The sequence below is a fragment of the Streptopelia decaocto genome (assembly GCF_964273445.1).
Source record: "Streptopelia decaocto genome assembly, chromosome: 1".
Lineage (NCBI taxonomy): Eukaryota > Metazoa > Chordata > Aves > Columbiformes > Columbidae > Streptopelia > Streptopelia decaocto.
This window is the reverse complement of record NC_138663.1, coordinates 35,618,874-35,639,704: the sequence shown is the minus strand read 5'-3', so window position 1 is coordinate 35,639,704 and position 20,831 is coordinate 35,618,874. Positions and strand designations below refer to the sequence as shown.

Here is a 20,831-nt window from a genome sequence, read left to right as displayed (position 1 = left end):
CTGTTCGAAGAAGAAAGTCATTTAAAAAACACCAGCAAACCAGCTTGGTCAGGAATTGTGCTGGTTTTGCTTTTTGAGATTCCTTGTTTTTTGTTAGTATACTGAATTATCACTACACAAATGTAGATGGTCTAAGCCAGGGGTGTCAAACTCATTGTCACCGGGGGCCACATCAGCCTCGCGGCTGCCTTCAAAGGGCCGAATGTAATTTTAGGACTGTTCCTAAGCAGTCTCATCAGTCTCCATTTCAGACAAGGCACGGATTCTGCCAGGTTAACGGAGTGTTATGCTGTACAACACCCTTTTAAACTCTAAAGCTCTAGGCCAATGTGACATGGGACAACCCACGGGAGTATGAACATAGGGGAGCCTTTTGTGTGTGCTGTTCAAAGAGATGATCGCTTCTCTAGGATTACTTCCTCTACTCCACAGATGAATCTCATCTCTCAAGCGCACTGATTAAAATAAGCAAGTTAAACTCCCAAGCTATTATATTTAGTACACAGCTTTGCATTGGGTCACTGTATTCTACACCTAAATGCAAGGTTTTAAGCCAAAAGCTTGTATCATTTCCCCCCCACCATATGGGTTTGTCTAATCTTAAATATATAGTCTCATTTCACCAACCACCCTGGAATTACTGTCTTTCCATTTGATTAATTATTGCTACAGTATTACTTCTAAAAAATAAATAATAGGTTTTTATGACTTTTTTATTTTTTTTTTTTTACAGCCTTACAAATGTTTTTTTAGAGTCAGAGAATGACAGGAGAGAATTCTTTTTATATATACTATGTTTTGGAAATACTATTATTCCGTGCTGGTCATTAAATAGCCATTTTGTAACTGATAATACAAGCCTTAGACAAAAAGACTACCCACTACGCAAACATTGTGGGCAAAGAATTTGTAAGAAAATGGAAGACTAAGTAAGGCCTTGAATAGCTTTATTGAAATCTGTATAAATAAACATGCGCATTTCAAATGTAAACCCAAGTGAACTCAAGTGCAGACAAAATTTTAACCTCTGTCATGCAGGAGGTTACTTTACATTTAAAGAAAAAAAAACCTCAAAGCAGCTTTAAAATACCAGGATGGAACACCAGTTTTAATATCAAGGTATAAAGCAAAGCCATGTCCAACATACCTCATTTATATCCTGGTCAAATGCAATTTTTTAAACTTTTTAATGCTAACATAAATAAATAATTTACCAAAATGTGCACTCACAGAGTGAACTTTTATTTACAATACACAATTTATAACCTATTGTATTTGATTAGTTCAAGTGAAGAACATCATACTTTTTGCTTTTTCTTTTTTAAATTATTTGTTTAAACAGTGGGACACAAAGCAATTCTCCAGGTAGTAGATATGTGAAATGTGCCCCCGCACTTAAGAGCCCCTCTCAAAGGCAGTATTGTATACCAATCAACAATACATTCTTCCAACTAGATTAAAGGGAAAGCAGCAAATTAAAAAACTGTCACACTTATTTTGGCATCCTGGACCCCTGAACAGAGTTAACTAAAATCCAATTCAAAGTTTGTATGCCTTATATACTGTACAGGTTCTGACTCAAACATGCAAATGCCAATTCTCTTATAATGAGTTACCTTTTCAGATATGCTGTAAGGCTATGGTGAATTCCATCAGGAACACACAAAGAAAATTAACAGTCCCACCTTTAAAGTAATTCTGTTCATTAACAGTTTAAAGGCAGGGTATACCGAAAAAATTCTCATCTAAGCCCGATACACAGTCATTACTATGGATACAGAATACTATTAACTCTGACCCTATTACAGAGTAGTTTGCAAGCTGTCAAACTACAAAAACTGGGAGGAGAGAACTTACAGCACAATTTTAAATTTTGGACTGACACCAGATTAAAATTATGCATGTCTTATAAGCAAGATAACAGGAATTATGTCTGCAGAGTAGATTCCAACAAGCAACAAAGGATACTTACATTTACTTGAAAAACTTTTTGTTAATGCAGCATGAAATCCAGAACCTGTTCCACAGCAGCAGTAAGATGAACATAATATTCTGGATGCTCAACTATATCACAAAAGGTTAAAACACCTTTTCAAGCTATTTCTTCTATTGTGACCGAATTGAAAAAAAAAAAAAATAGGGAGAAACAAAAATTTCTTGAAACAAGAAAACTACTGCTTATGTATTTACGACATTTTTACTTATAGCTTGTGTGACAGCCTAAGGAACATGTATATATCCATTCAGAAACTAGACTTGGCAGTAGTATTCTTGCAGTACTAAGAAAATAAATGTCAGAAATCCAAAGATTTAACATTTTAGTTATGAACTCACATCCAAAACAAAAGAAAACATAATCCATCAGAACAGCAGCAGAAAACTTAAAAGGGGTTTATTTGTGATTTCCTATATATAGCTTGTGAATACAAGACTGTAAATGCATTAGAGAGAATTTCTGTTTAAGTTTTTATTGTTTCACTTCAAGTACTGCACATGTTAAAATGTAACAAAGATTTACATTCTGTTATCTGAAACTCCCCATCTCAGATTTTTATTCTTAATTTGGTGGGCAATTTCACTCTTTCAATAGGTATCCCCGGCAGGAAAGTCTCTTTTATGGCTTCTAGTTCTTCCATTAGTTAGTGTGCATACAATTTTCATTTTCTATATCATTATCATTTTCATTGCTGTCTTCATCGCTTTCTAGTGGGATGCCCGTGGCAGCTGAAGCACCTTGTTTAGTTTCCCGGTCAAGAGGGAAAAAGCCAGTTCCACTGATCGTGTCCTGTCTCTGGTAGAAGAGCACATATGCTGCTTTGGACTGTAAAAGAGACAAGTGTAATATGCTCGTGAGACTCCAGACAGAACATTTATGATCCAAGTTTTTTGTTTTCTTCCAACTCTAGGTAAAATTACAAAGAAATCCAAAGCTTCCATATAAGTTATTTTCGCATGTTGGAACAAACCACTCTTGTTTTGTACTGTCCTTTGAAAGAAAGCAAATGACTACCTGCAAATTTACTGCAAGGTTCATGATTTACTCTTCATTTTTCTTCCCTCAAGAAGAAAAACATCATCAACAGTCCCAATTTTAGAAACACAAAAGGTACTTGCCACTATTTGGTCCTCACATGCAGTGGAGACACTACTGTCATCAAAGTAGTACCATTTTCCATCATCCTTATTTTTTGCAAAAGCAGTATCTAGGACAAAAAAGAACAATGTCTAAGGACTTAGTGTCTTCACAGATGTAATACAGTAAGTTGCTAGAGTCTGTTACTGTCAAATACTTGACATTTAACTAACAGCTGTTATTGATATTTGACTCATAATTTAATACTTCTTTTAAGCAAAGAAAGCTTAACCAATAACATTTCCCTTCTAGAGAGAATGCATACTGAGAAAGGACAGTCAAAATCCCTCAGCCACGCTTTAATTTTTCTCTCTTCTTCCGAGCAGATGCACAATGTAGAAAAATACAGAGAAGTAAGACAAAATCAGTTGTCAGACTACAGTAACTCTTACAGAGCTCTTATATTTTCTCTTTTTGCAATATGCATAGCTGGAAGTATAAAACAACCTACAATTATCCTTGAAAACTCATTCATATAGATTGTGTTATAATACTTGTGAAAGCATTTCAAAGTAATGAAAAAAATGTCCCTCAATCATTAAAAAATGCCATTAATTCAAAGTGATCAGTACTTAACTAAAAATAAACATGGAAAGTAAGCAGATATGGAGAATGATGATATTTGAAATCAACTTACAATGCCCTCCTCCCATTCCTCCATAGTGGTTGGAGACAGCAATCAAGTTGTAGCGGCAAGGCCCTGCATTGGGATTAATAAGGAACTCTGACATGTCCAAGTCACTGTTTAAAACAAAACAAAACAAAAACCAAAACACACACAAAAAACCAAAACACACACACACAAAAAAAAACAACCAAAAGAAGGTCATGTTAATAATAATATTTTTAACCGTTTCACATTTTGGTGGTCTTTGAACCATTTCATTTACTTATATTCCCCACAAAAAACACATATACCAGACTACACTGACACGGCATCTCTCACTCTGTGAGGAGCAGACCAGGAACCAGAAATCTTAGCCAGACCTACTGATAAGAGTTCCTCCTTACTTATCTACTATTATTATTTTTCCAAGTTCATACTTTTCACCTACAACCATTTTGTCATCAGTGTTTCCTGGATCCACACATGGAAGCTGAGAACAAAACCATTTTACATAATTGCTAGATTAAACATGTGCCCTGGTCATGCTTTTTAGACTTCTAGCACCCAAATATTTAGGTTTCTTACTTGATTGGAAAGCCAACCAATGTATCCAACTTGTCCCTCATATATCTGCTGTAGGAAAAGCGCTTTAGATGAACCACCAGTACAGGGGGCAGCGACCACAAGTCTAACTTCTTGGTAGCTTGCTGATGTTCTTTACAGTTTGGACAATACCTAGAAGAAAAAAAAAAATCAATTAAAAATAACTCCAGTCTGTATGTATGTTAAAATACATTTCCACAGAGAAAACCAGTAACATGGGACAACTGAATGAGCAAAAGCTGAAACAAAGACATGTATTCCATCTTCTGTTACTAATGCCATTGATATCCCTTCCAGTTTAAAACGTGAGGTGCAAGTGCATTGACAGTGAAGCTCAACAGTATTTTGAACACAAAATTAAAACCCGGCAGTACAGGATTCTTGTCTCCTATACTAGTCCCTGTATCTTTAGTTGAAACACAGTTTCCTCTCATTTTATAAAAAACAAAAACAACAAGAAAACATTATGAAAATACTTCAGGACAGCTGACTATATGAAAAGCCATAAATGTCATTCTTCCAAGTTTCAATTTTCAAATTCATCTACCTCCCAACCCATCCCACCTACCACTAAAAGCAGGTAATAGTGACTACTGGAACCTGAAGAACTCCTTACTAAAAAATACTTGCTTCCCTAGTAAGCAAGAATTACACAGGCTGTGCCTTGTAAATTTCTGTTCCTTGCCATGCATACTTGAGTCTTTCAAGAACTATGGCTCAAGGGAGAAGGGTAAGTAAGAACAATGCATAAAAGCAAGTCTTCTCTGAAGTAGCCCACACATATTCTACATCTTGGTATCAAGCAAGTAAACATCTATGAAAAAAAAGAGATGAGCCCTAATTAAAAAAAGGATGAACTCTCACAGATTAGACCTGCGAAGACCTGACAACTGAACAAAGAGTGTGGTTAATGACCTGTGGAGAGATCTGTCTAGTAGCAACTGCTCCAGTGCATTTTTGTAGTTTAAATACTCTACTTAAAAGGTGCTGCAAAAAATGGAAGCACTTCACCATACTTGAGTTATATGGTATCTCAAATAGTCTATCCAGTGTTGTATAATCTGGCCAAGACAGGAAAAAAAAACCCATAATTTGGAAGTCAGCCCCCCTACCTTGCCTGAATAAAGGAAACATCTCTGGTGATAAAGTCTGGAAGTCTCCAAAAGACTTCACAAAAGAAAAAGTGGTAGACCCTCTTTTCAAACTTAATTCTGAGCTTCAGGTGTTGATGAAGGTTCCTTATCTGCTAGAAAATTCCTGGAGAAGAAGGATCTTACAGGAGCTTCCTATAACTGTGAATATTCAGATATGATTCTAAATCATAGTTTGGAAGAACTATCAATCAGAATAAAATCTCTGCCAAAAACTTAATGTTTGGAACATGAACTTGGGAGGTTTTACTCACAGCAGACATCCCTCATCTCACAAACCCTCTAGTGTAAGCACACCTCTATTTGACAGAACAATGCAAGGCAAGTTAGGTATTTGCATAAAAAATTCTTCAGTATGCACCAACCTTTCTCATTTGAGAAAGGAGTATTTGTTTAAACCACTGCATTGGATTTGGCACAATATTATTTATTCACTGTAGATCACAGCTCACAGACTAGAATACCTTATGGATCAGCCCCTTCCCCCTAGTTCTAAATGCATTAATTATCTCCCATACAAACACAACCTTCTGCATATTGTAACAATTTTAGTTAAGCAACGGATCAAAATAGAAAACACTTTGAGAATTTTCAACTATGCTTTGAAGTACAAGATTCAAAATATCATTAAGAAATCAATTAGGTATCTCAGCTAACATTCAAGTCTGGTTTTGATTACGTTTCGAGAAACACACCATAGAACATAACAATTTTATTTTTTTGTCCTTACCATGGGTCTTCAGCACCTAGTTTTTCCTTTGTTGTGAACAGCTCAATGCAATCTTTTAATTTCACAAAAGGCTTTTTGGGAGGCTTATATTCCACACTTTCATGTTTTTCAAAATCCTAAAGAGAAGTATTTCTTGAGTTAAGAGAACAAATGAAATAAAACTCATTTTAGTGATGTCGTCTTACTGTAAACAGTAACTACAAAGCTCCTACATATGGAAAAACTCATCAGAAACCATTCAAGCAAAAAGCTTTCACAGCTTCAGATTTACTTCCAAATTAGTAAGCCTAAAATTTCCTAATTACTTAGATGTGTAAACGAATTTTATTTATGACAACATATTTACTACAAATAATGTGAAAAAAGATATATAGCTTGTTCTTTTGAAGACTTACAATCTCTTATGTCACATTAATGAAGTTGTATTTTTCACATTATGTTTTATTGGTGCTGGAAAGGGGAGCAACATAAACAGCTTACCTCTGCTGCACTATCATCAAAATATCTCTTCTTCAATTCAGGATCCCAATCCAAAGCAAGGAAAGATCTTTCTAAGATTAAAAACATGTTTTTTCTTAATACTATTTCTTGCTTTACATGAAACTGTATTAACTTTGGGCAAACACTCTTCAAAATTAATTACACAATGCTAGTATGAATTTAAGATGAAAAATTGCAGCACACACAATTTCTGCATTTCTAATAATTAATTACAATAACAATTATTTATACAGAATTTACTATTGGAAAAAAAAGATATACCAAATAGTACACAGAGAGAATGAAACACTATTCTATGTAAGTGGAGTCAGAAAAAAGAATCAGAGTCAAATGCTGTCCAAGCTGTTCCCCATGACTTACCGTCAAGCCTAGGTTGCCTATCATCAAATCTAATATGCCTGGTATCATCTTTGATGTAGTTTATGTCAGTATTGCCTAAATTATTGAACTGGAATGTAAACAATCGCTTTTTGTGTCCCGTGAGTGGTTGACCTTTGCAAGTATCCTCAGTACATAATCCATTTTCAGAGTCATTGTCACCTCCAACTGAGTCTTCTGACTGGCTGTTTTCATTCTCTGAAGGAAGCTCCTGATCCTGGCTGGACTCGTCATCTTGTTCATCTGTTTCCATTTCACCTGAAACAGATGGAAGAAGGAGGAAGAAATGAGGAAGAAAAAATAATTGAAAGACACTACAGAGCTGACTTCAGTTTCAAATTGAACACAAAATACTGAACCAGTCTAGATATTCCAGTCTTACTTGGAGATCCTTCTTCGTGTATGCCATTTGGGCCATTTCCATTGATACCATGGTCCTTACAGCAATGTAGGGATCCTTCGGTGTCTTCACTTTCAGTACACGTTTTTACATATCGGCTAAATATAACAAATGAGAGCAAGAGTTAGAATCAATGGATGATTTAAAAATATTTACATTGTTCAAAGCAGATAATTAAATGGTTACAGCAAATCCATTCTAGTGTACTGTATTCCTGCACTCCTTTCTGATTTATTCTGAATGAATAGTTTTATTGACTAACATGTTTACTGTTACAGACACATCCGAAATTCTGCTTGTCTATGATCTTGTGTTTTTGGCAGTTCTTGATTTTATGCAACTTAAATCTTGGTGTCTCTGTCCAGAAATCACTTATTTATCTGTTCATTAACCATATATATATTTTTTTTACACAGAAAAAAATATGGGTTCACTTACTGAGAAAGTTACATCAACAGAAAATGAAGGATAAATTTTAACTGGAGGTTGTACAATTTCTTCCACATAATGACACTTCTTCCAATCTAGTTTCAGAAAGTTTCTACCATGTATTTTTACAACATAAATTAGTATATAAACTTGTATAGTAGAGACAGGAGGTATAACCATAGCAGAAGAATTGGTAAAACATTTCCATTTTACCAAGCCCTAACAAACAGCTTTGTATACAGCAGAATTAATTCCCCTAAACTGACAATACAGATTGACTCGCCATGATCTTCTGGAATATTTTTTGCATGAGGTCATGCTAAAAAAAAAAAATCAAAATTAAAATCCAGAATAGTTCACATTAAAAAGTGGCTAAAATTTTAGATTTAATATCTTTAACAGAAAGCAAATAAAAGGCTAAGTACTCCAATCTAACTGGCTGTTAGTAATGCATGTAAAAATAAGTGCCTAGTGACTCCAACTCTTAGGATTATTCATAACAAACGTATTTTTCTTTAAACAATAACCTTACCACATTCTTAGCAGCAGCAGGTTATACAATTTATCTTCAGTATTGTTTCTAGGCACTGCTATGAGAAAAGGTTGACCAAACAGTGAAGAACCACTATGGCTGTAGCTAGTGTGCCTGCACTTTTCCCTTAAACAAACAGGAATTATAACTTGTTCTGTATCTTCTGTTCTGTTGATTGGAATTTCAAATCTAAAAGAAAAACAATCAGAAATACAAAGGACAAATGTCACTTAAAAGGTTACAAAGGGAAAAAATTTAAAAATAATACAACCCCCAAGGTTTGTCTTTATGTCTAGATTTTGAACTTTTGCAAATAACTAAACAGGCTGCAAAGAGACATGTACTTACACATAAATGTCATCACGTTCCATAATATTACTTAGATTTTCATCCATGCCAAATATCCTGTGGAACCTGTGATTGTATATATCAGTAACAATCATCTAGAAAGAAAATGGAATATACATCATTAAATCAGGTTGATACATGTCAAAATGTTTGTTGTTGTGCTTCATAAGAAATCACTCTTACCTTATCTGCAGGAACACCAGACAAAGCAGACAATGCTGTGCAAAGATCCAATATATTTCCAATTTTGGGAACAACTACTTTGTACTAAAAAAAATAAATGCCATGTTAATTTCTTAAGAGAACAAATATACATGAGAAAAAAACAACCCAAACAACTTATCACATGTTCAACATACTTCACGTACTTCTTTCAGATTCTTGAACTTAAGGTGTAAAGTATGTAAATCAACTAACACAAATTCTGAAAGCTGCTGAAGATGTAGCAGTTACGTTCACAACTTCACTCATACAAACACACACATTTTGAATGCTACATTTATTAGTTTATACAATGCCTTTTTAAATGTTATTTTACTTTCTCCATAAGAAGACTAACAGCACCAACTTCTTGGATTTATATTTCAACAGCACATATTTAAGCATTTAAATCGTATGCATGCTATGGGCTAGGTTCTTAAATTTGGAATACAACACACGTAGTTTACAAAGTATTGCTAGGGAAAAAAGCAATGGCAGGCAGTGGGTAAAGACTGAATTCTAATTTCACATGCAGAGAGAGAACCTGACAATTAACAAATAAAACCTCTCTGTGGCTTCCCTTAGTGCTGTACACCTGCAGTTTGTAATGAAATTCCACACAGGACTCTTACCTGTTATTTGCATAATAAATAAAGACAGGATTAATTAGAAATGAGGTATTTTAACTTTGTAATGAATCGCCAAGTACAGCATGTGTTCGGTATCTCCTTAAGTCTTAGAGTTATTTAGATTCACAAGAGCTCCACTGAACCTGAGCTCTTCCCAAACTCTATTCATCGCTGTAGAACCATCTCACACGTCATACATGGTCACCTTTAACTACTGTGTGTCCCTTGTGCAAACCTGTTCTCACAAATAATTAAATTTCTAGCAGGCTCATCTCCCACTAGTTACTACATGTTCATTTATCTTTGACTTCCCTAACTTATATTGCCTTTACGAACACTCCCTTTTCCCCATTCCTTCTGATAAGACTCTGATTTCATGTGTTAAAGCCTTTTTGCAAGTCTGCCTAACTGCTCATATCTTTCTTATTTAACCTATCCTTGCTTACCCCATAATGTACAGCTAGAACCATTTCCTCCTTATTTTGTTACCATAACCTATGTACATTGTTTCATGCCATTCTACGGTCTATAATACCATCCTTCCTTAAAAAAGGCAAAAGAGATAGCCTTTACAAAGAAATCTCATCTGAATTTTTTTCTTTTACTATTATGTACAATTAGCACAGAATAATTCAGGACTACATAATATATTTAGTATGCTGCTTGCCTTTGGTTTTTTTTGCACACCTTATTACCAATATTTGCCTTTTGAGGGTAAGAAACTGAGGAATTCAGTTTGGATTAAGTGTATAAACATTGTTTTTATAACCATACAAATTAATGGTAGAAACCCTAAGATAAAAAATTAGGAGAGCATACATTTTAAAGATTAAGAAGCGTCATTAATACAACCATAAAGAAATTACCAATATCTTCCTTGAAACTCACAGAAATATAAGAAGGTATATACAATGTTCTTCAGGCTTTCTAAGTAGGACTTTAGAACACATACCAGAAAACCAAAGCTCGTTGGATTTGTTTATTGTACTTCTAAATTTAAAAAAGGTAAAGGAACTCAGGTTCATTGTTAATGCCACATGAATCAGGAGTTTTGTACAATAACCGAGAGGCTTACCTGCATAGGCTTTGCAAGTGGATCCATTCTAACTAAATACACTTCCAAAGTGCGTTCTTTTTTCATGGGCAATGGAAGTGTCAAGTAACAAAAGGGATCAAAGGTTACAGATATCTTAGCGCATTCAGGACAAACTAGGGTGGATTTAAAAAGGCCATGAAATATATCTACAATGATGGAATCATTTCTTTTCAAATGGTTCTCCCAGGCTTCTTCAGCAACCACCTGTAATTAAAGCATGAGCTGGGTTATGACAAAGTAGTAGGAAATGAATAGAGAGAATTACTAGTAATAGTACTTGAGAGAACATTCTCAGCTACCACCTAAACATAGAAATCTCCCTCCAAAGGACTCTGTAAGATATGTTACTATCAGGATCATAGGGTAAAAGGTGTAAGGTTTTCCCAGGACAGAGATTCTGCCAGTGGTATTGCGTAGTCTGAGAGAGACTTGAAGTGGCTTGAGGCAAGACAAAAGCTAAAACTAAAAATTCCATCTGAAGTAACACATACTCGTTACAAAAGAAGTTATCTATAATATGCTTGTAGCTCAATGCTAGAGGAATTTCCCTAAAGTGAGACAGAACCGTGCCTACTGTAGATATAAGAACAAAAGAACAGAATGGAAATAGTTTTTTCAGCTGAACTCAGCGTTGAACAAAAAGGTCTTAACAAAGCTTTAACAACCTCCCACCCCTACAATTATCTTCCAGATAAACAGGAATTTACACGGGTACTTGAACAAGATCTCACTTTTGAAGTCTTAGCTTATGTTCTGAAATTTCGTCCAGAAAAAGCAACACATGACCAATATCCCAACCTCTCAGTGAACAATCATGTAGAAGTATCTTGCAACATGGAGCCTTGACTAAAATGAAGATCAACACCAAAAACACTACCTTGTCTGGTCTCCCGTCTGCATCCTTTAACTGAATGTAAGGCTTTTTCCTAATTCGATTCAAATCCTCGTGTAATCCATCCAAGAGAAAAGCCAGTAGCTCTTGACAATCTTGTTGCTGATAACCAGAAAATTGTGGTGCAAATCGTCCCACTTGTGTCTAAAAAAAAAAAATACAAATACTTCTGGTACCTTACTTGTTATAAAGAACAGATACTTCTGAGATGCTACAGAAGAAAGCTGAAAAGGCAAAACTTATAAAATTATAAAAGATAAGCTTTTCAACGGAGACAGGAAGCCAAAACTAATTCTCAAAGACCAAAACACAAGGACAGTTGACACTTACTTAAATATATAAGTGTTTTAACGGTTAAACGAATGGACTGCATTCAAATTCTTATTGCATATTTTTTAAAGTTTTGTATACTTAAACCACAAAACCAAATTAGCAATGTATATTCAGGTTAAATTCCTTACTGACCTTAAACGCTCTTGGGGTAACGTAGCTGTATTTTCCGGACCACATTTGCTTGATAAGCTCTGCATAAGATTTTGCTATTTCACCTCTCATTCCTAAAGGATTGTCAAAATTCAGCTCTTCTTGGTATTTATCATTGAGGAAGTATTCTGTGAGAGGAGGTGTGTTGCTCAGACACTGTAAAGAGAAATAAGGAATTTTTAGAACAGTGATTTGAATTACTTCTAAACAAAGAATGTTTGAACTTCGTGTCTCATGCCCACACACACAAAAAAGCAAAAACAACAACAAAAAAGCAGCAAAAGTCTTTCCCAGAAACAAATAATGGTTTTAAACCAAGACTGGCTGTAGCTATCATTACAAAGTATGCAGAGATAATATTTTTCAAAAGCTTTATGTCAGAATTTATTAAATGTAACAGTCCAGTCAACCACAATGTGACAACACAACTTCTATCAATGTTCCAAACAAACAAAAGAAGGTGGTTCTTGATACATGAATAATAGCTTTATGACACTCCTTGCTGAAAGTTGTTATAGATGCACAAAGTTTACAGGGCCTCAATGACAGACTACATATGTACTTGGAAAAGAGAGCCAATAGGGCTTCTTAAATCAAATTACACCATATTCAGAACAACATGTGAGCAGAAAATAGTTGAAAACAGAGATATTATACCAGACAGACTAGACCTTGAGTTAGAATTGGTGCAGCCCTTCCTATGTTCTTCTAAATTTTGTGAAGCTGTTTAAAGCTGAAATGAGTCCAAGGAAAGCAAGGGCCTTGGTTTAGACTAAGACAAGGACTTAACGCTGCATGAGTTTGTCTCTTCTGTCAGCACTTAGAGATAGCAGGATGTAATCACTGAAGTATGATTTACAATATTAAGAAACCACTTTGACTTTTTGTGTGCTACTCCTCACATTCTTTTAAACAAAAAGTTTTCCATCACTCGGAAATGATCCCCATGCCATGCCTTAGATTTAGCAAAGTTTCTTCATTAAACATTATAAGCTTTTCTGCATTCTTCCTCTATTAAAGATTCCAAGAGAGGTCAAGTATTTCATCAGTCTCAGCTGCCCTTCTGCAAATGAGGGGAAGAATAAAAAATTTAGCTTCGCATACACCACTGTGTAAGCGGCAACAGTTGAAACTGGAAGAATTACAACTTCATTGAGTGAGGCAAAACAGGTTATTCCTACTTCTGCCTATCATAACTGTATCATATTAGAAAGCAAAACCAGTCATATACTATAAAGAGATGAGTTTCATGCCCATATCACACTCCTTTCTTTCTCTTCCTCCTCATCTAAAGCTTTCATAGGCTATCAACACTGCAAAAAATTGCAGGCCCTTGGACACTGAGGACTGCAAAAAGTGCATTTTTCCCCTCCATAGCAAAGAGCTTTTATTCCTAGTAATGGTGATCCAGACCCCCACCTCACAGATCTGTGTTGCCAGTTAAGAACTGATGCCTTATGGAAAGTATCAATTGAAAAAAAAAAAAGAACTCTTAGATGCAAGACAATCTACTAGAGAGCAAAGTAATCATATTTATGTGCCCTGTTCAACCTAGTGGTTTTGGGGTTTTTGTTCACTTGTTTTAAAACACAGACACAGGTAAATAAACAAGTATACTGACAGATGAAGAATAACAGAAATGAAAAAAGTTAAAAAAATACAGTAAAACTATAGAAAACCATTTGTGAACCAAAGACGTAACAGAATGGCATTTTATTTCAGGTACTGCAGTTTCCACAAGCTTTTCTAACAAAAAACATTTCTGTAAAGTGCTCCGTCTCTGAACCCAAATGCGTCATTTAGCTACATGATCATGGGAAAAGATGGAACAGGATGTAGAAACTCCAAGATCAACTATGAGACAAACTACAGAAGAGAAGGATTGGTCTTCAGCATGACAAAAGCTTAACACTGAAATTACAGTTCCATGTTACATTATAATTACTTGGGGGAAAAAAAAAAAAAGATTTTTCTGTACCAGAGCAATCTGTGCATAAGAATTGCTTATGTAATCCCTTCCATAATCAATCTCCAAGAAAATTAGATAAGTAACGTGACTGGACAAAACAATGCTTCACACAATTTGTTTATCAACTGTATTATGCAACACTGCATGCATTGTTGATGTCCATACAGATGTGTACACACACACTGGAAGAATTCTAAACTACTGGGTCAAAAGGAGACCTAATTACCTGTAAAGACATGTATAACCTACTGTTTAGAGAGCATACTGGTAATTAGTAGGGTGTAGGAGGCATTGTACAGAAAAATGAACAATAAATAATTTTTATTTTTAGTGCCTTATATATCAATGCTGTAGCCTTACTGGAATACTGTAATTCCAATACTAGACTATGACCTTGTTAGCAAGTCCACCTGCACTATGAAACCTTCATATAGGTGGAAAAATCATAAAAAATAGCGACACTTTACTTCTCTAAATCCAGATAATTTAAGTATGGGAAAACTCTGATAAAAGAGTTCGCAAGGACTCTGATTGTTTCATTGCTAAAAGAAAATAAAACTAATGAAGAAAGAGGGCCACTGAGATGGTCAGTGGCCTGAGAGAATTTGACCTGTGAGAAATGTCTGAAGCATCGTGACTTGTTCAGGCTGCAGAAGTGACCATTTCAGGGACACCCAAGAGCAGCCATCTAGTACCTACAGGGAAGTTAAGACAGAACCAGGCTCTTCACAGTTGTGCATAGTGGGAAGACAAGAAACAAGAGGCCTAAGTTGAAACAAGAAAGGTTAAGGATATAATGAAAAAGTTTTCATTGTAAGAACAGTCCAGCAGTGGAGCTGAGAGGCTGCATGGCCTTCCTAGAGGTTTTCAAAACCCAGCTGGATCAAGCCACAGGCAACCCCATCTGACCTCAGAGCTGATGTTCTTTTGAGCAGGTTGCACTAGAAACCTCTTGAAGTTCCTTCTAACCTGAATTATCCTATGATCTTCAGGTAATGAGGAAACATTTATTCACATCCCTTAAGTGATATTACATAGAAATAATGATAAAAATAATATTTCAAAGCAAACATCCTTACCTATTATGTCAGTGAACTGCAGAAATGAGATGCAGACAATAAGATCATGAAATTGAGCTAAAATTGAGTGTTCCTGTAAGTATCATGGTTCTTCAGCTATTCTACTTAAAAACTGCATGCAAGGCGCATAGAAATTTTGCATTTCAACATTCTAATAAAAGATGAAGAACTGACTGACTGAAAGAAAGATCCAAGTAATAGGAGAAAAAGTGAATTACTTTACACCTGTCTATCTGACTTTTGTCTGAAGTGCTTAGTGTCAGACACGGTGAAAAATGCTCAGCTAATACACCTCTTAACCCAAACTCCGTATGCCTACAGCAACTGAAACAGAGCACTAAAAACCAAATCACTTCAGGTTCTTGTGAAAGATGTTTTGTCTGGATAAACTCACAGCGGTAAGTAACCTGATAGAGAATGTTAATCAGCTTTCTGAAGAAAGAAAATTGCTGATATACCCCATTGCAAAGCTCAGAACAGCTGTTATTCAAAAGTCAAGTCTATATAATCACACTGATGAAAATTTTGAATCATGAAATAAAAACTTTGTGAACTCTCAGGTTTTCACTGCAAAAGAAAAAAACCCCAACATTTCACACAAAGCTCTAATCACTGCTATCCCACCAAAATGGCAAAGCAATACTTAGGAAACATCTACAGGTGGCAGCACAGCAATGCTTTAGGAGATTTATATTTTTCCAATTTTTTCAGCTTAGAACATAGCCATGTACATAAGTGAATATGAATAAAACATCTATCTGCCAAATACTTTTTCTTGCTTGATATGTGTTCAAGCATTTGTAACAATATGTTTAGATAAAGTTCACAAGCTTCCTTATGTCTTTCCCGTTTTATTTAATGTTCAGATCTGCAAAAGCAGACATTTAGACCTCAATAACAAAAATCAAGCCTTAGGTGTTAGCACTGAATTAAAAATAGACACATGGGATGCACTTTCAGAAGAATCTGAAAAAATCTATACAAAAGTTTGAACACAACCAAAATATGAAATAACACTGAATTACTGCTTTTTTAAAATAAGAAACAGTGAGAAGACAACAGCACTTGGGAGAAATGGTATCTTGGCCTTACTCCTGCTCAGCTTGCAGCTGTTTGTGGTAACACAAAAGACCTTACCCATCTTTTCACCATCTCTCCTGCAGTTGTTTTGAGCTTTGTAACACTGAAAGCCCCTACTTGGAAAAGCAAATATCTGTTTACAATTATCACTTAGAAGAATGAAGGGCCAAGCATAACCTTACAACAGACTGAAGAACTATTAATCAACTTGCAACAAAATTTAAGGAACTGCCAAGATTATCACATTTCTACCAAGTGTGGTTAAAGGGCAAAAACCTTCAGACTCTGGAGACTCCTGCAACATGTGTAAGGAACTGGCCCTTTTCTTCAAGGAACACTGTTAACAGTTCTGATGCAAACCATCTTCACTGTACATGAGATGAGAGCAAAGAGCAGCTGTCTGAGCAATAAAGTGGTTTCTGAAGCAGAAATGGCTCTTATGTGAACACTAAGGTGCTTCAATGATGTCTGGGAAGAATGAAGATGCAAGAAAAGTGGGAATCAGCAGGAGAGTGGATAAAATAAACTCTGCTTCTGCTGAAGGAAGCTACATTGATTATACTCTGCACTGACTGAAGGGAAGGGATCAAAGTAGAGCTTTTGGAATAGAACAGGAATAGAATCTGAAACTATTTAAGAGTCTAAAACTCTGCAGCAAACTATTTTGTTTAAAGAGAACAGTGATAACCGTGAACTGTCACAGAATACTTGAGGTTGGAAGGCACCTCTGGAGCTTGTCTAGTCCAACCCACCTACTCGAAGAAGAGTCACCGAGAGTAGGTTGCTTGGGACTGTGTCCTAACAGGTTTTGAGTATCTCCAAGAATGGAGACTCCACAGAATCCCTGCAAAACCTATTCCAGTGTTTCATAACCCTCACTGTAAAACAGAATTTCTTACATTTCAATAAAAGTGCCTGTGCTTCAGTTTTTACCCATTGCCTTTTGTCCTTTCAGCAGGCACCACTGAGAAAGAGTTTGGCCCAGTTTTCTTTCTTCTCCTCCATCAGGTATTTATACCCATAAATGATTGCTCTGGAACCTTCTCCAGGCGAGGTCCCTGTCTCTCTTGTACTGGGGGAGCCCAGAAGTGAACCCAGCACACCAGGGGTATCTCACCTGTGCTGAGTGGAGAGGAAGGATCCCCTCCCTTCACCTGCTGGCCCTGCTTTTCCCAGTGCAGCCCACAGGAGGTTTAGCCCAGGAGCACATTGAGGGCTCATGTCCAGCTTTTTGTGTACCAGGACCGCAGGTGCTTTTCTGCCAAGCTGCTTTCCATGCCCTGCCCCAGTGTGTACTGGTGCCTGGGCTTATTCCTTCTCAGGACGCGTCTTTGCACTGCCTTGGACTGAACTTCATGAGGTGCTTGGCTGCCCTTTTCTTCAGCCTGTTAAGGACCATGTGAGTGGCAGCACATCCATCTGGAGTATCCATCCTCCTTCAAAATTTATGTAATCTCCAGTCTTGCTGAGGGTGCACTCTGTTCCATCATCCAGGTCAAAGCCCAGAGCACCCAATATTCCCAAGCAGAATTCCTTAGTTTGCCGTCCACATACTAGCTGGGCCCATCCTTTCATCTCTTCCAAGATTAGACAAGATCAAATGTGTTCAGCCACAGGCATTACACTTCTAGCCAGAATAATCCAGTGTTACTCCAATAACAGCAGGAGGTGAAATTAGTGGCAAATAAGTGCAGTGAAATGCATGCTTTCAGTGTCGTTGGAATGAACAGAAGTGGCAGCAAGAAGAAGATGACAGTAGAAGAGAAGTCTACAAGACCTTAGCGTGTTAAGAACATGTCATACTTTTACTAAGGAGCACTTTCATGGATTTCTTAGATGACACTAAACTCTGAACAATTCTTCCCTTGAGATACAGTAGGTGGAACTGAAAGATACTTTACACTTAATTGCTAAGAAAGGTGGCAAATAATGCATTTGAAAAAACAAGGTCGTACTAAAGGTACTATGCCAAAGTAAAAGCTGCCCTGCTCAATAAACACCTAATTTTCTTACACAGAACACTGTCTTGTGAATCAGCAAAACTGTGTTTATTACTTTACAAATTCTCAGAACATATTTGAAATTTTGATTCCCTAGATATAACTGAAAACCAATTAAGTCAATGCTGACATGATTTAGAATGCAAACCTCAGAATAAAATCCAGTTACCAAAACAGGATCCTGATGCGAAATGTAGTAAGTTTGTTAGGATGTATAAGATTCCTAAAGGCAATACACCATGCTTATTAACTCTCACATACAAGGTTACTTTTAAATCTACATACATGCAAATTCATGTATGCCAGTTTAACAACAGTTTGAATAAATAATCAAAATTATCCTTGTTTTATTCAGTCTAGCCTGATGAACAGTGTAGCATCATTAAATATTTCATTATGTATTAAGAATATTATTTTAATTCAACTTTTGGAAGACAATTCTGGTTCACACACTAGACGCAAAAATATTATTTTTCTTTTCCTTTACAATAGCATAATTATGCAATTCAGTAATAAAGAGAAGTTACATTTAGCATTTTTATTCAGGATGGATGCTGCAAAATGTGTGTCCCTCTCCCTTTCAGTTTAGTCATCTTTGGTGCAGCATGCTAAAATAACATTTGAATTACTTCCTGTACTGTTCATCTTCTCTTCAAGTATCCTCAAGAAAACATTTTTAGAAACAAGAGTAAATTGAATTTTATGGATGCCTTATATATGAGATAACCTTAGAATAATCTCATATACCACTAAAGACTGGGGACTGACTGGCCAGAAAGCAGCTTTGCATAATATGACCCAGTGGTCTTTTTGTGAGGAAACGTGGAAGAGCCAGCAGGGCATCCTCGTGGGAAGGGTGGCCAGTTGTAAGCTGGGCTGTATGAGCAGCAGCAGTCAGAAGCCAAGGGAAGCAAATCTTCCCCGCTATTTGGCACTTGTGATTGCTGCTGCTGGAGCACTGTCCTGTTCAGGCTTCTCCAGTGCAAGAGTGGAAAAGGGCCACCACCATGGTCAGGGGCTGAAGAACAAAAACCGAGTCTGAGAGCTCAGATAATCATAGAATGCCCTGAGTTGGAAGAGACCCACAAGGACCATCGAGTCATATACAGGGACAGGAGCTGGACAACTCTGCAGTTCACACCATGTGTCTGAGAGCGTTGTCCAGTCTCTTCTTGAACACTGTCAGGCTTGGGGCTGTGACACCTCCCTGGGGAGCCTGTTCCAGTGCTCCACCACCCTTCTGGGTGAAGAACCTTTTCCTAATGTCCAACCTAAACCTCCCCTGGCTCATCTTCCTGCCATTCCCTTGGGTTCTGTCACTGGTTGCTAAAGAGAAGAGTGTGGCACCTGCCCTTCCTCCTCCCCTTGTGAGGAAGCTGTATGCCATGATGAGGTCTCTTAGTCTCCTCTTCTCCAGGCTGAACAAACCAAGTGACTTTAGCTGCTCCTCATATGGCTTCCTCTCCAAACCCTTCAACCATCCTGGTAGCCCTCTTCTGGACACTCTCCAGTAGCTTTATATCCTTTTTACCCTGTGGCGTCCAGAATTGCACACAGAGCTCCAGGTGAGGCCGCACCAGTGCAGAGCAGAGCGGGACACATTTGTTCAATCTGAAGATGACAGGGTTAAGGGGCTCATCGCTGTCTCTGCAGCCACCTAATCGGTGGCTACAGAGAAGTGGAGCCAGACCCTTCTCAGAAGTGAACAGTGACAGGACTAGTGTTAATGGACGCAAACAGAAGGTGGGACCCATGATCATCCTGGGGTCGCTTCAACTCAAATTATTCCCTGATTCTGTATACAAGGAGGGACAGAAGATCTGCATAGACTAAGAAACTCTGGAATATTTCTTCTTTTGAACAATTTTCAACAACTTCATAAATTTTGCTTAAAAATGTGTCTGAAATGCCTTTTTTTCCTGAAGAGGTAGAGAAGGAATTCAACATTTTTTTTTTAAATTTCACCTGAAGAAAATCACAAACATGTCAGGAACCCTTGTGGTGACAAAAAAGGAGACTAACTCTGAAGTATGCTTTGTTAGGATCTAGTATCTTTACAGACAGCAGGAAAAAAATGTGAACAAGAACTTAAACGCACTTTATATTTTTTTTGACATTAGACTGCTTTGATGACAAAACATGACTTCCAGAACTAAACAAAACCAAATCAAACTATCGGTTCTTTCTGATCATTAGTTAATCTACTACTGCACCTTCCACTTAAAAGGACTAAGCTTTTTTTGTCTTGGTAAGAGTAATACTAGGTATACTAGTATTTCTCTTTCAATCATAGCAAAGCAACAAGCTATAACATTCATGTAAAATATCTTAACCATGAAATAGCAGCTATTCAAAGGGGAAAGGTCAAAGGGAAATAAGTTCCAAGGTTCCCCACGTGTCAACCTGTGTACTAAAAGTACATAATAATTAGTTAGGAAAAAAGGCCTAGTAATCCACTGGTCATCTACTTTTTGACATTTCAGCACTACAATCTGTACTCAAGGGCATTTCAAAATGACAAAGTATTTTTCATGACATGCATGCATGGCAATCATTACAAAAACCAAAAAATCACACTTAAAGGTTCACT

At 36.7% G+C, this 20,831-nt stretch overlaps 1 protein-coding gene across 4 annotated transcripts in view; it reads right to left on the bottom strand.

Moving 5' to 3' along the window:
* Window positions 1-930: 930 nt before the first annotated feature.
* Window positions 931-20,831, bottom strand: part of USP15 (ubiquitin specific peptidase 15) — a 65,944-nt gene continuing 46,043 nt past the window's right edge. For all 4 annotated transcript variants that reach the window (XM_082042934.1, XM_082042935.1, XM_082042936.1 and 1 more), the window contains 14 exons: window positions 12,096-12,269; window positions 11,616-11,774; window positions 10,718-10,942; window positions 8,996-9,079; window positions 8,813-8,907; window positions 8,465-8,653; window positions 7,486-7,601; window positions 7,086-7,361; window positions 6,705-6,775; window positions 6,225-6,340; window positions 4,326-4,475; window positions 3,771-3,874; window positions 3,115-3,203; window positions 931-2,821 (listed from right to left, as the gene is read on the bottom strand). In XM_082042934.1, coding sequence (XP_081899060.1) covers window positions 2,636-2,821; window positions 3,115-3,203; window positions 3,771-3,874; window positions 4,326-4,475; window positions 6,225-6,340; window positions 6,705-6,775; window positions 7,086-7,361; window positions 7,486-7,601; window positions 8,465-8,653; window positions 8,813-8,907; window positions 8,996-9,079; window positions 10,718-10,942; window positions 11,616-11,774; window positions 12,096-12,269 — 2,034 coding nt within the window. In that variant the 3' untranslated portion in view covers window positions 931-2,635. The remainder of the gene's footprint in view (window positions 2,822-3,114; window positions 3,204-3,770; window positions 3,875-4,325; window positions 4,476-6,224; window positions 6,341-6,704; window positions 6,776-7,085; window positions 7,362-7,485; window positions 7,602-8,464; window positions 8,654-8,812; window positions 8,908-8,995; window positions 9,080-10,717; window positions 10,943-11,615; window positions 11,775-12,095; window positions 12,270-20,831) is intronic.